Source organism: Rattus norvegicus, chromosome 9 (assembly GCF_036323735.1).
Source record: "Rattus norvegicus strain BN/NHsdMcwi chromosome 9, GRCr8, whole genome shotgun sequence".
NCBI lineage: Eukaryota > Metazoa > Chordata > Mammalia > Rodentia > Muridae > Rattus > Rattus norvegicus.
In genome coordinates, this window is record NC_086027.1 from 1,802,665 (window position 1) to 1,814,922 (window position 12,258).

At 51.4% G+C, this 12,258-nt stretch overlaps 1 protein-coding gene across 4 annotated transcripts; it reads left to right on the forward strand.

Annotated features, from left to right (window-relative positions):
• Positions 1 to 64: 64 nt before the first annotated feature.
• Positions 65 to 12,097, forward strand: Acsbg3 (acyl-CoA synthetase bubblegum family member 3). Of its 4 annotated transcripts, none has more exons than XM_039083461.2 (14): positions 66 to 228; positions 732 to 1,044; positions 1,371 to 1,597; positions 4,313 to 4,401; positions 4,830 to 4,950; positions 5,452 to 5,532; positions 5,818 to 5,967; positions 6,057 to 6,128; positions 6,598 to 6,779; positions 6,887 to 7,120; positions 7,941 to 8,158; positions 8,290 to 8,429; positions 9,750 to 9,996; positions 11,832 to 12,097. In XM_039083461.2, the coding sequence occupies exons 2-14, from the start codon at positions 909 to 911 to the stop codon at positions 11,915 to 11,917; spliced, it is 1,983 nt and encodes a 660-aa protein (XP_038939389.1). In that variant the 5' UTR covers positions 66 to 228; positions 732 to 908; the 3' UTR covers positions 11,918 to 12,097. The 4 variants fall into 4 exon arrangements, 3 of the variants coding, with proteins under 3 accessions (XP_038939389.1, NP_001406418.1, XP_063123130.1); NM_001419489.1 differs by having other exon boundaries at positions 80 to 228; positions 6,057 to 6,263; XR_010054588.1 differs by lacking the exons at positions 7,941 to 8,158; positions 8,290 to 8,429; positions 9,750 to 9,996; positions 11,832 to 12,097 and having other exon boundaries at positions 65 to 228; positions 6,057 to 6,263; positions 6,576 to 6,779; positions 6,887 to 7,025.
• Positions 12,098 to 12,258: the final 161 nt, after the last annotated feature.

Below are 12,258 nucleotides of genomic sequence, written 5' to 3' on the forward strand. Positions count from 1 at the left end.
CTTGGGTCACATTGCCATCCTGGCCCTGGCTCACGGAACACAATGATGTCACAACAGCTTCACTGAAGTTGTAGAAGGGAATGTTCTGGAGAACATCCAGTCTGGGGACTGCTTGTCCCCCTGTGGCTACAGTGGGAGGTGGTGAGATAGCTGGACAGGAGTCACCACTGCCATACCAATTGATAAAGTGGCAGGAAACGCCTGGCAGCTGTCCACAAGGCACAGAAGGTACTGGAAGCCCTATTCTTCTTCTCCTCCTCCTCCTCCTCTTCCCCCTCCTCCTCCTCTTCCCCCCCTCCTCTTCTTCTTCTTCTTCCTCCTCTTCTTCTTCCTCCTCTTCTTCTTCCTCTTCCTCCTCCTCCCCTCCTTCCTAATCCCCTCTCCAGAGTCTCATGTAGCCCAGGCTACCCTTGAGTTCACACACACACACACACACACACACACACACACACACACACACACACTGGATGACCCGAGTTCAGACCCCTCCCACACAAAAAAGCTGGGTGTGGCAGCACGCACCTGTAGTAGGAGACCCTACAAGCTATGGGTTCAAGCAGGGAGGGGTGTGGACAGCCATTTCCAGACACACCTCAAAAGAAGGAATGTGGCTGGGGAAGAAGATATGTGCTGACTCTCTATGTGTAGTTTCCACACATCTATCTGCACACACACACACCACACAGGAAATGTCCCCACTAACACTCAGCTTGTTTTGTCTCTTTTGCCAGCCCCCACTCCTGGCATCCCCTTGTCCCCTGGTCTGTGAGCTTCCTGTCTTTCCCTGGCCGACTCCACCACCATCCACATTCCTTTCGAGGAGCCAAATACCCTACTGTGTACAGCTAGTCCTCTGCCCCCTGTAATTGTGTGTGTGAACATTGGTGTATTGGGTCCGCGTTGTGGGGATGACTGACCCTAGGGAACAAGGTTACCATAGGAGCATCGCGCCTCTCCTGAAAACAAAAACCATCTTGAGGAACAAAATTCACAGCACGATATCAAAGAAGGCACAAGCAGGAAACTTGGAGGCGATGAGCTCAGGTGCGATCAGGGAGGGGATGGGAATAGCAGATGGGGTTCTAGGGAGTCCTCCCACCGGTCCAGGCCCACTTCCTGGGATCAGGTAATAGAGCAGCATTGGTCCCAGAGGGGTAGTAGGTCAAGGTAAGGCGATACCTATGGCCCTGTGACCCTTGCTGGGGTGATCATGTGACTGGGGACAGTGATGATGATTCCCTGTTCCTCCAATCTCCATGGGGGAAGGGACCTCTGACCCTCTGTCCTGTTCTGGGGAGAGTGACTCACTGTCCTCCCAAGGACCTCATCTCTCATCCCAACAAACGGAGTGACCTCCAACCCTGCCACAGGTCTCAACTACTGGACATCTAAGCGGGAAGGCCAGGTGCAGCTGCGCATGGGCAAGAACCCATTAGAGAACGAGCCTCCGGTCACAGTGCCGGACTTGATCATGAGCGCGGCCACAAAGTACTCACACTACCTGGCGATCGGCTCCAAGTACAAGAAGAGCTGGCAGGTGCTTACCTACATCGAGTACTACGAGGCCTGCCGGCGCGCTGCCAAGGCCTTCCTCAAGGTGCGTCTCACGTGCAAGTGAGTGTGGCGCAGCCCTCTCCTGCGCATGCTCACCCTTCTGGCATTGCTGCGTGTTACAGACAGACCGAGTTCGCTGTGCGCTCTACTTCAGGCTGCTCACTCACGCCAGGAGTTGCCATCGTTAATCACGTGAATTTATTTGCCTCTCTGTGTCTCAGGTTCCCCATGTACAAGATTCATTTTGCATATCAAACACGGATTAGTGTGTGTGTAATTAGACATGGAGGATAGTCTTGTTTCCATGTTACACGTTTTTGTGTCTTTTAATCTTGTGTGTGCATAACCATACAGAGCTGTATCAGGTATACCCACTGTTGTATATATTCATTCATATACATATTAAAATCTAGAGTGTGTATATCCACTTATAAGCTTCCACACATATGTTTTGCTTGTATAATGTATGCTTTCTTATATGCAACATAGACAAATAGGGGATGACGATTGTCACAGTGGTTCGAGCACCGAGCACCGGCTGCTCTTACAGCAGGGTTCAATTCCCAGCACCTATGAGTGGGTCACGGTTATCTGTAACTCCAGCTCCAGGGGATCCAAGGCCCCTTTTCGGGCACATGCTCAGTCAGGCACATGGTGTATAGGCACACACATGTAGGCAAAACATGTATATACACGAAGTAAAATTAAAACAATCAAAAGTATTTGTATACTCAGTATCTACATACACATGAAAATATGAAACAGTGCCAAATGTGTTACATCTATAATGTAGGGTGTATGGATCATAAGTGTGTGTGCACAGAACATTCACAATCGTTTCTAATGTGTTTATATATTAACTTTATAAGGTCTTTGTCTTTTACTAATTTTTAAAAATGTGGCCAGATGGGAGGTACATGTCTTTAATTCCAGCACTCAGGAGGCAGAGGCAGGTGGGGCGCTCTGTGAGTTTGAGGTCAGCCTGGGCCACAGATTGAGAAGGCCCGGTCTCAAGGAATAAAAAATTAATTATGTGTGTGGGGTGTGCATGGAGCCAGAAGAGATCGTTGGAGCCCCTGGACCTGGGATTATAGATGTTTGAGCTGCCAGATCCAGTGCTGGGAACCAAAGTTTGATCTTCTGTAAGAGAATGCCTGTTCTTAGCTGCTGAGCCATCTCTCCAGCCCCATTTATTATCACATTCAACATGAAATAGACACATATGGAAGTTGGCTGAGGACTTGGTAGACGTCCATGAGTGGTGTGCCCCTGTGGGGATGGGGACGAATACATGTTGCAGTTGTCCTGCTGACCTGCAGTTCTCTAATTGGCTGGGCATCCAACTGGATATGTTCAAGGCGATCTCCTGCTGCTTCCACTGCTGCCTCCCCTGCTGCCTCCTCAGCTCTGGGAGTCCAGGTGCTCACACACTGGACTGAGGATTGGATCTCAGGCCCTAACTGCTGCGTGGCAAGTGCTTTACCAAGGCACCAGCTCCCAGCCCCAATCTCCTCAGCCTGTCATTCTGGTGTCATGGTGTCATGCTTGTCAGTTGGTTGACAGTCCGTGAGAAGCCACTGTTCTACCCTCTGGTGTCTGTTGAATAAATACATTTTTAAAAGCCACTCCCTTCAGATTAGGAAAGGGGGTAAAAGTAATCTAAAGTGACTTGCCAGTCAGCCTAATAAATCAGGTCAGGATCAGTGACTCAGAGCATGGAAAACAGAAGGAAGAGCCAGGAGCTTTTAAAGTACTGTGGCCAAGAAGGGAGGGGTTCACAGACAGCAAAATCTCAGCCAAGTGGAGGAAGGAGCTATCAGGAAAACTAGGGAGGAACACACCAAACTAAGGGCATAGACCATGCAAGGGCCCTGGACTGAAGAACACATTCAATGCAAAGAATGCAAGTCTGGTGGACATTGAAGATGGGTCATGGGTGGATGGATGGGTAGATGGGTGGGTGGATGGGTGGGTGGATGGGTGGGTGGATGGGTGGGTGGATGGGTGGGTGGATGGATGGATGGGTGGGTGGATGGATGGATGGGTGGATGGATGGATGGATGGATGGGTGGATGGATGGATGGATGGGTGGATGGATGGATGGGTGGGTGGGTGGATGGATGGGTGGATGGATGGATGGATGGATGGGTGGATGGATGGGTGGATGGATGGATGGGTGGATGGATGGATGGGTGGGTGGATGGGTGGATGGATGGGTGGATGGGTGGGTGGATGGATGGGTGGGTGGGTGGATGGGTGGATGGGTGGGTGGATGGGTGGATGGATGGGTGGGTGGATGGGTGGATGGATGGATGGGTGGGTGGGTGGATGGATGGGTGGGTGGGTGGATGGATGGGTGGGTGGATGGGTGGATGGATGGGTGGATGGGTGGGTGAGTGGATGGGTGGGTGGATGGGTGGATGGATGGATGGGTGGGTGGATGAGTGGGTGGGTAGGTGGGTGAGTGGGTAGAAGGATGGGAGGGTGGATAGGTGGATGGGTGGAGGTTAGGGCATAAATGAATGTGAGGTGGGTGGGCAGGCAGCTGGTGATTAACGGTATATGTTGGATGACAGGCACACAGCTGGATAGATAACAGAAGTGTGTGATGGCTGTGCACCCTCAGCATTCCCACTCTGTGCCACCTGTGTCTGGACAAACAGTCCAGACGGACTGAACTGCTCAGCTGAAGATTTCTATGAGGCCAGGGTGAGGACTTCTGAGTCTCCTGGGCCTACAAAGGTTTCTCCTCCCTCAGGTGGGCCTGGAGCGTTTCCATGGTGTGGGCATCATGGGAATCAATTCCTCGGAGTGGGTGATTGCCAGTATTGGAGCTATCATGGCAGGGTAAGGGAGCGGCCTGGCCTGGCCTCTCAGTGTCTTGGGGTCTTGCCTCTTTGGAAGCCAGGTGGGGTCTCTGAGTTCAGGGAGCTCGTGTGGCTACAGTTCAGTTTTCTTTTCTTTTTTACAGTTCAGTTTTTGAAGGAGTTTGTCTATGACCCAGTCCTTCTCATGCTCATTTCTCTCTTCCAGACATTCTCTCCCCTCATCAAACTCATTTATGCCCTGTGGAGCCTGACATTTAAAAATACTTCCTGTTTCTGTCCATACTCTAGCACGGACCACTCCCTACACTCATGTAGAACATTTGGGGGACCCTTGAAGGAATTTCCCCTTAGTCGCACGTTCCAACAGGGTGGGAAGACCCCCCAAGAACCCCATAGTTCCCCAAAGCCCTCACTCAGCAGCGTCCAGCTCCTGAATTATTTTTCCAGTGGCATCTCTGTGGGCATCTTGAGCAGCAACTCTCCCAAGGCCTGCCAAATCATCGCTGAGACCTCAGAAATGGATATCTTTGTGGTCGATAATGACAGACAGCTGCAGAAGGTTAACCAGGTGAGATGCTCTAGCGTCTGTGGCTCTGGGCTGCTCTCAGTCCGTGGGGGGCTGGGATACCCATGTCTGCATTACACACACAGTATTAGTACCAAATTTAAAAAATGGTGTGGGTGGACAGCGATAGAGGAAGACACCAATGCCAAGCCTTTGTGAGTACCTGTGAGCACATGCATGTGCGTACACACACACACACACACACACACACACACTGGAGCTGGCTCAGTGGGCAGAGCGCTCACCCAGCATGGATGGAGTCCTGGGTTCTATACCCGGCACCACAAAACAGAATATGGCAGTGAGACCTGCCAGGAGTTTAAGGGCATCTTCAACTACATAGTGAGTTTGAGTCCAGCCTGGGCTACAGGAGACCCCCTCTCCCCAGTCAGGAAAACCATTGGAAGTCCCTCCTTTTGTGTGTGGAGCAATCACTAGTCGAGGGGTTCAGGAACATTGGGAGTCTCTTATCTTTGCCTGTGCTGACCCCATGGTGTCTTGCAGATCCAGGGCTACTTGAAACATCTCAAGGCCATCATACAGTACAGAGAAGATATCCAGGAAGTGCAGCCAAATTTATACTCGGTATGTTTACACAGGGTAGTTAGGGCAGGACAGAGAGACACAGACCTGGGGACTGAGGCCAAGCTGGGTGCAGGGTGAGAGTCCAGAAAGCCCAAGGTGGGATTCTTTAGTGGGTGTCTGGCATCAAATTCTCAGAGTTTCTCCATTTTGGGGCGTGCATCAAATGGCTTTCCTTTTCATGGCTAAGCAATATTCCAGTATACGGTTGGACCTAAGGTGGGTGGGCAGGAAGGGTGTGTGGGATAGTTTCTACTCCTCAATGCCCACTGTCCAGCCTTTCTACAGTGGAAAGGGTTCCTGGACCTTGCAGACGGCATCTCAGATGAAAAACTGGACCAGATCATCGATGCACAGAAGCCCAATCAGTGCTGTGCTTTGGTATACAACCAAGGTACCACAGGAAACCCAAAGGCCATAATGCTGAGTCATGACAATGTGAGTCGTGACCCTCTCTGAGGGTCTGGCTTAGCCTGGCCACTCTCAGAATGAACAAGTTGGACCTGACTTAGCAAGGTGCCTTTCAGATCACATGGACCACAGCAGCCACTGTTCAAAGCCTTGGGTACAAGTGTCCACCTCATGGCCAGGAGATCCTTGTGAGCTACCTGCCACTCTGCTTTGCTGGAATCCAGATCTTGGATGTTTGGGTGGCAATCTCCGTGGCTGGGACAGTCTATTTCCCCTCACTAGAGTCAGGGAAGTGGAGTGGGCTACCACGAGTCTCTGGCACGGTGAGCGCTGGGAGTAAGAGAGACAGTGGCCCGATGTGGACAGCAGAGCCGGGGTTGGGGGTAGGGGATAAGGTGGGAATGATCACCTTGTTCCCTGCTGTGGGGAGAGAGGTACAGGGTCCAATTGAGAAGGGTAAGAGCAGGGTGCTACATCTCCCTCCACCTGCAGGCCTCTGTCTGGCCTTTCTGGTCTCTCCCCCACTTGGGGGAAGGTATCTTGCTGGCATGTACTCTGCCTGTCACCTGAACTGTTCTCGGTTCTGGGCTGAAGCTTCCCACCTCGTGTCCCTGGTGTGCATGGGGGTCCCCCAGCGCCCCATCCCGTCCCATTCAGGGCTTCCTGATGGAGTTGCTCCGCGAGGTCCAGCCCACCACGTTCTGCGGCATCCCGTGGGTGTGGGACCGTATGCTGGACAGTCTGAAGACCAAACACCTGGACTCCACCGCCTTCCGCAGGAAGATTGACCGCTGGGCCATGCGCATGGGCCTCAGTACCAACAAGAGGCAGATGATGGGGTGCGGCAGACGCTGGACTGGGGCGCTGGGCGCTGGTCCCGGGGTGTGGGACAGATGGGACCAGGGGGCAGTGGTCACACATAGCTTCCACGGCTCTGCTTCTAAAGGGGGATCCACCAGCCGCTGTGCTTCGGCCTGGCTAAGAGATTGACCTTCAAGCCGGCCAAGAAGTTCCTGGGTCTCAACCACTGCGAGCAGTTTCTAAACGTGGGCATGGGGCTGCCGAGGAGCACGCTGGATTTCTTCCTCAGCATGAACATTCCTATCTTGGAGTTGTACGGCTTGTCAGAGTGCACGGGACTGCACACTCTGTCTAGCCTCCAGGCTTACCGGATACTGAGGTGGGTCTGGACGGGCCTCTGTCTTCCCTCGGGGCAGCAGCTTAATCCAGGGATCCCCTGGATTCTGGACACCTCAGCAAGGCGGTTGCTGAGCCTCGTGGGCGTGGCTTCCCTCATTTGGAATGTTTTTCTCTGTGGTGAGGGGCTGGAGTGGTAATAGAGGTGGGACCCAGGCCCCTACGAGTACCAAGCAGGTTTTGGGCACCCACACATGGTGGGCAGCCTCTCTCCGAGAGTGAGCCTGGCAAGAGACCGGCAGATGGAGCTCTTGTGGGCCACTGCTTCTGTGAAGGGTGGTGGTGGGTGGCTCTGCTGGAACTCCCTCTGTAGACCAGGCTGACCTCAAACTTTCAGAGATCTGCCTGCCTCTGCCTCCTGAACACTGGCACAAGAGGCATGAATCCCTGCCCATCTTTGTTGCATTTTGTTTTATGAGACAGGATCTCACTGTGTAGCTATAATGAGTCTCAGAACTACAGCAATCCCCTTGTTTCAGCTTCCTTGCTGCAATTGACAGACATGTGTCATCACACCCAGCTTTGGGCTCAATGCTAAAACTGCAAATGCATTCTCATTGGTTGTTCTGGATGCCTCTGGCCAACCATACTGACCCAAACTTCACTGGGAGTAGAAAGTGTGAATGTCTCTCTGGACTGCACTTTGGGGCCTTAACCTGAATTATTTTATGCTTTTTCTGTGCTGCCTCGTTCTGACTGAGAGACAGTGAAGGGGTAGGGAGAGAGGCGGAAGCCCAAGGAGTATCAGTATCGCGCTTTGGTGGGGGAACATGTCAGCCCCTTAAGACCTTCTGTGCCCACAGCTCTGGGAAGGCACTTCCCAAAACCCACACAAAGGTGGAAAAGGAAAACCAGGATGGAGTCGGGAATTTGTGCATCTGGGGCCGCCACGTATTCATGGGGTACCTCAGAGACAAGCATAGCACAGAAAGGAAGGTGGACAACCATGGCTGGCTACACACGAACGACCTGGGCTTCTTGGATTTCGACAAATACCTCTATGTCACGGGGAACACTAACGGTGAGGAATGCACCCATATGGCTGGCTCTACTCCCTAGAGAAGGGGATGTTTGGGGCTGTGCCCCACCCTGGTCCCTATAAGCTGCTTGATGTGGCTTTTCAGAGACAAATGCCTCTCTTTGTTGCTACAGATTTGATCAGACTGAACTCAGGGGAAATGGTCAACCCGATCCCCATCGAGGAGCGGGTGAGGACCCGAATCCCCCTTGTGCGTTATGCCATGCTGGTGGGCCAGGATGCCCCGTACCTGTGCGCTCTCCTCACATTAAAGGTACCCACGGAGCAAGACTCTTAACAGTTCAGAAGGAGGGTGGGCTGGTCACTTAGTCACCGTTTTAGTGGGCTTTTTTTTTTTTGGGAGGTCACTATTAAAATACCTAATTGGAAGCAATTTAAGGACCAGGAAAGACATCCCACAGATAAAGTACTTGCTATTACAACCACAAGGACCAAAGTCTGGGTTCCATGTATAAACTGGGCATGATGGAGCACACTTTATAATCCCTAGTGCTGGGGAGAAGACTGCCAGTGAGAGACCCTGCCTTGAATTTAAAAGGTAGATAATGCCAGAGAAACACCTGAGGTTGACCTCTGACCTCCATGCATCGTGTATACACAAGTTTTAATGCAATTTAAGTAAGTTGTTTTTGTTGAGACAGCATCTCTCTACAAAGCCCTGGCTGTCCTGGAACTCACTCTGTAGAACTGGCTGGCCTTGAACTCAGAGATAGATCCACCTGCCTCTGCCTCTGCCTCAAAGTGCTGGGATTAAAGGTATGCACCACCATGCCTGGCTTACATTCATCATCATCATCATCATCATCATCATCAGTAGTAGTAGTTGTAGTAGTATCTGGTTTCATATACACAGCACCAGTGTGGAAGTCAGAGGACAATTTTGTGGAGTGGGCTCTTTCCTCTTACTTGTATATGGTTCCGGGGATGAAATTCATTTCCTCAGGTTTTTGAGCCTTCACCCACTGCACCGACTCACCAGCCTGCTGGTGGGCCTTTTCGTCCTAGTTAAGCCTCTCTGGAAACCCAGGCACCCTGGAGGTGTTTTTACGACGACTCTAGATCCTGTCCATTGACACAGGTGTGCCCTGAAGCAACTGTTATGTGGGGTTGCACCTCAGTTCTGCTTGTTGGTTCTGTGGAGGGGTGCAGAGTGCCAGCCAGTATAGAAGGATCTAGAATTTCCCCTGTAGATGGTGTCCCTCACAGTGTGGACACAGGGCCACTGGCATTAGGTACCAAGTTGAGATCTCCTCTGGCTGAGAAGATGGGCTTTAGGGAGCCAAGAGATGCGGCTTGAGAGACAGCTCCGTGGGTAAGGAGGGCGCTTGCTGCCAAGCCTGACAGCCTGAGATGACCCACAGGATCCACATGATAGACGGGGAGAAATGGACTCCAAGATGTGTGCTTCGCAGGGCTTGCATGATTACTGAGCTGCAGGCCAGCTCTGCCCCTTACTTGTGGGACCAGTAAGGCTTTCTGATCCACTGGTACCTGTAGCCTGGAGCTCCTATGCCATAGGTATGGCCCCTGCAGGGGGGTGCTCACAAAACATTAACTCTGTTTCTCTCCACAGTGTCAAATAAATCCAGAAACTGGAGAGGCTCAGGGTAACCTGACCAGTGAGGCTATAGCTTGCTGTCGGAAACTTCGAAGCCAGTCCACCTGGTTGTCAGATGTCCTATATAACCGTGACCCTTTGGTCACACAGTTCATTGACCAGGGCATCCAGGATGTGAATTCGGAGGCGCCCTCAGTGGGCGCCAAGATCATTAAGTGGGTCATTCTAGACAACGATTTCTCTGTGGACGGCGGGGAGCTTGGTGAGTGATGAGTATGGATGGACTGTGAACCTTCAGCCTCCTGGCCCCAGGCTTCCATTGAGCATGGGGAGGGTCTGGGCTCATGTGGTTTTAGCTGATTTTTGCAACAAAACACATTTAAAACAGGTACATACCTGTCAACTGAGCACCCAGAAGTCTGAGGCAAGAGGATCATGCATTCAAAGGCTGTCCAGGGTACAGAGAGAAGACCCTGTCTCATATACAAACCTGGGGATGGGGAGATGGCTTTGTAAAGTTTGTAAAAACTAACTGCACAAGCTGACCTGTTTGATTCCCAGAACCCATGTGAAAAACAGAGCAAGCAATCAACCCCCTCCCCACAAAGAACAGCCAGAGGCATACAGGTGGCTGCTTTTAAAGGTTTACTTTTCTACTTATGCCATGTCTGTCCAGTGCCAACAGAGGCCAGAAGAGGGCCGTAGTCCTCTGAGCTGCCACATGCTGGGACTTGAACCTAGGCCCTCTGTGAAAGCAGTCAGTGCTCTAACTGCTGAGCCCTCTCTCCAGGTGCAATACATTTGTTTTTGTTGTTGTTTGTTTCTGTTGTTCAAGAGAGAGTTTGAGTAGCTCTAGCTGTCCTAGAACTTGTGTAGGCCAGGGTAGCCTTGAACTCAGAGATCCACTTCCCCCTGCTTCCCAGTGCTGGCATTAAAGGCAGTGAGCCACCTGGTTTCCAGTGCATTTGTGATCCCAATGCGGGAAAGTTGAGAATTCCTTGTGATACCTGAATTGTCAGCCTAGTCTACTTGACCAGCACCAGGAAAATGGAAGATATCGTTTCAAAAAACAAATTGGGTTGGAAAGAGTAATGCACGTAACTTAATCCCAGCATGTGAAAGGCAAGTGGATCTTTGTGAGCTGGGTCTACATAGTGAATTCCAGGATAGCCTGGTCTACACAGTGAAATCCTGCTTCAGGGGGAAAAAAAAGCAACACACACACACACACACACACACACACACACACACACACACACACACACACAGGGAGCTCAGGAGATGTTCAATGGCTATGAGGGCTGTGCATAAGGACCACAGGAACTCACCTAAAAGGCTGGATGTGGAGCTGCAGGCCTCTCATACTAGTGCTGAGGGCAGAGACAGAAGGGTCCCTGTGGCTTGCTGCCAACCAGCTTGAAAGGTTGAGTGAGAGACCCTGTGCTCAAATATGGACTGTAGAGAGAGACCTGACTCTTCTCTTCTGGCTTGGTGCACACACAAGAGGATGGGGAGAGGGTCTGGAGCCAGACAGATGGCTGGGAGATTAAAAGCACTTGCTGCTCTTGCAGAAGATCTAAGGTCAGTTCCTAGCATCCCCACACACTTGCACAGTTCACAATCACCTGCTAACTCTGGAGTCATTTCCAAGGGCACTGCAAGCACATATACACACATGCACACATGCAAGGACACATAATAAACATTTTAAAACACCTCCCACATCCAAGCCTTGCTTGTATAAAATATGGAGTGCTGAGCCTAATCCTGTATCTTTCCTCTCAATTGGAAGATGGGCCAGCTTCAGGCGCAATTACTGACTTTTGGGAGCAGCATCTGAATGCTGCAGATTCTGGACTTGGTCGGTCAATGGAGTAGCAGCTTTATGCTTACATTTAACCACTGTCCCCCAGTGACTTCGGGAGAGAACTCTTGGTTGCCTTTCCGGGCTTCTACTTCCCAGTTCTCTCTCCTACTCCAGTTCCCATGCACCCTTAACAGGCACTCGACCCTCTTGACAACTTGGCTCAGGCTACTGAGTGGGGACTCTTGTGGAGGGTTGCAGGGACGCCCACCACAACCTTGTTTCCATTACAGGACCCATGAGCAAGATGAACAGGTCCACTGTGATCAAGATATACAAGGAGGAAATCCAGAAACTTTATGAGACTTCAACCTCCTAGGAACCCCATGCACCCCAATCTTCATTCAAGTGCTGGCACTTCGTCTCCTTCATCCTGCTTACCGGGGGACAATTTCTACAATGGAGGGAGGGATCCCTGTGAGGACCCTGGGCAGAAAGGCACATTCTGCCCTCTAGAGTTGGTATTTGAATTGTAAAGAAATTAAATGTGTTCACTAAAGTGGTGGCTCTCACCCAGTGGTGATTTTGTCAAGTGACACTAGATGACATTTGGGCACATGTGGCTGTTGTCACACATGGGAAGTGGGTAGAAGGCCAGGACATAGCACAACACTCTGCAGGGACCTGCAGACATAGATGCCAGACTCCTGATTCAGAATT

Bases quoted from the DNA above. Each gene is read 5' to 3' on its own strand.
- Acsbg3 (NM_001419489.1), top strand. From the start codon at position 909: ATGACTGACCCTAGGGAACAAGGTTACCATAGGAGCATCGCGCCTCTC. The intron at 6,264-6,597 runs GTGAGCGCTGGG...CGTCCCATTCAG, and splicing joins TACCACGAGTCTCTGGCACG to GGCTTCCTGATGGAGTTGCT. The intron at 7,121-7,940 runs GTGGGTCTGGAC...CTGTGCCCACAG, and splicing joins CAGGCTTACCGGATACTGAG to CTCTGGGAAGGCACTTCCCA.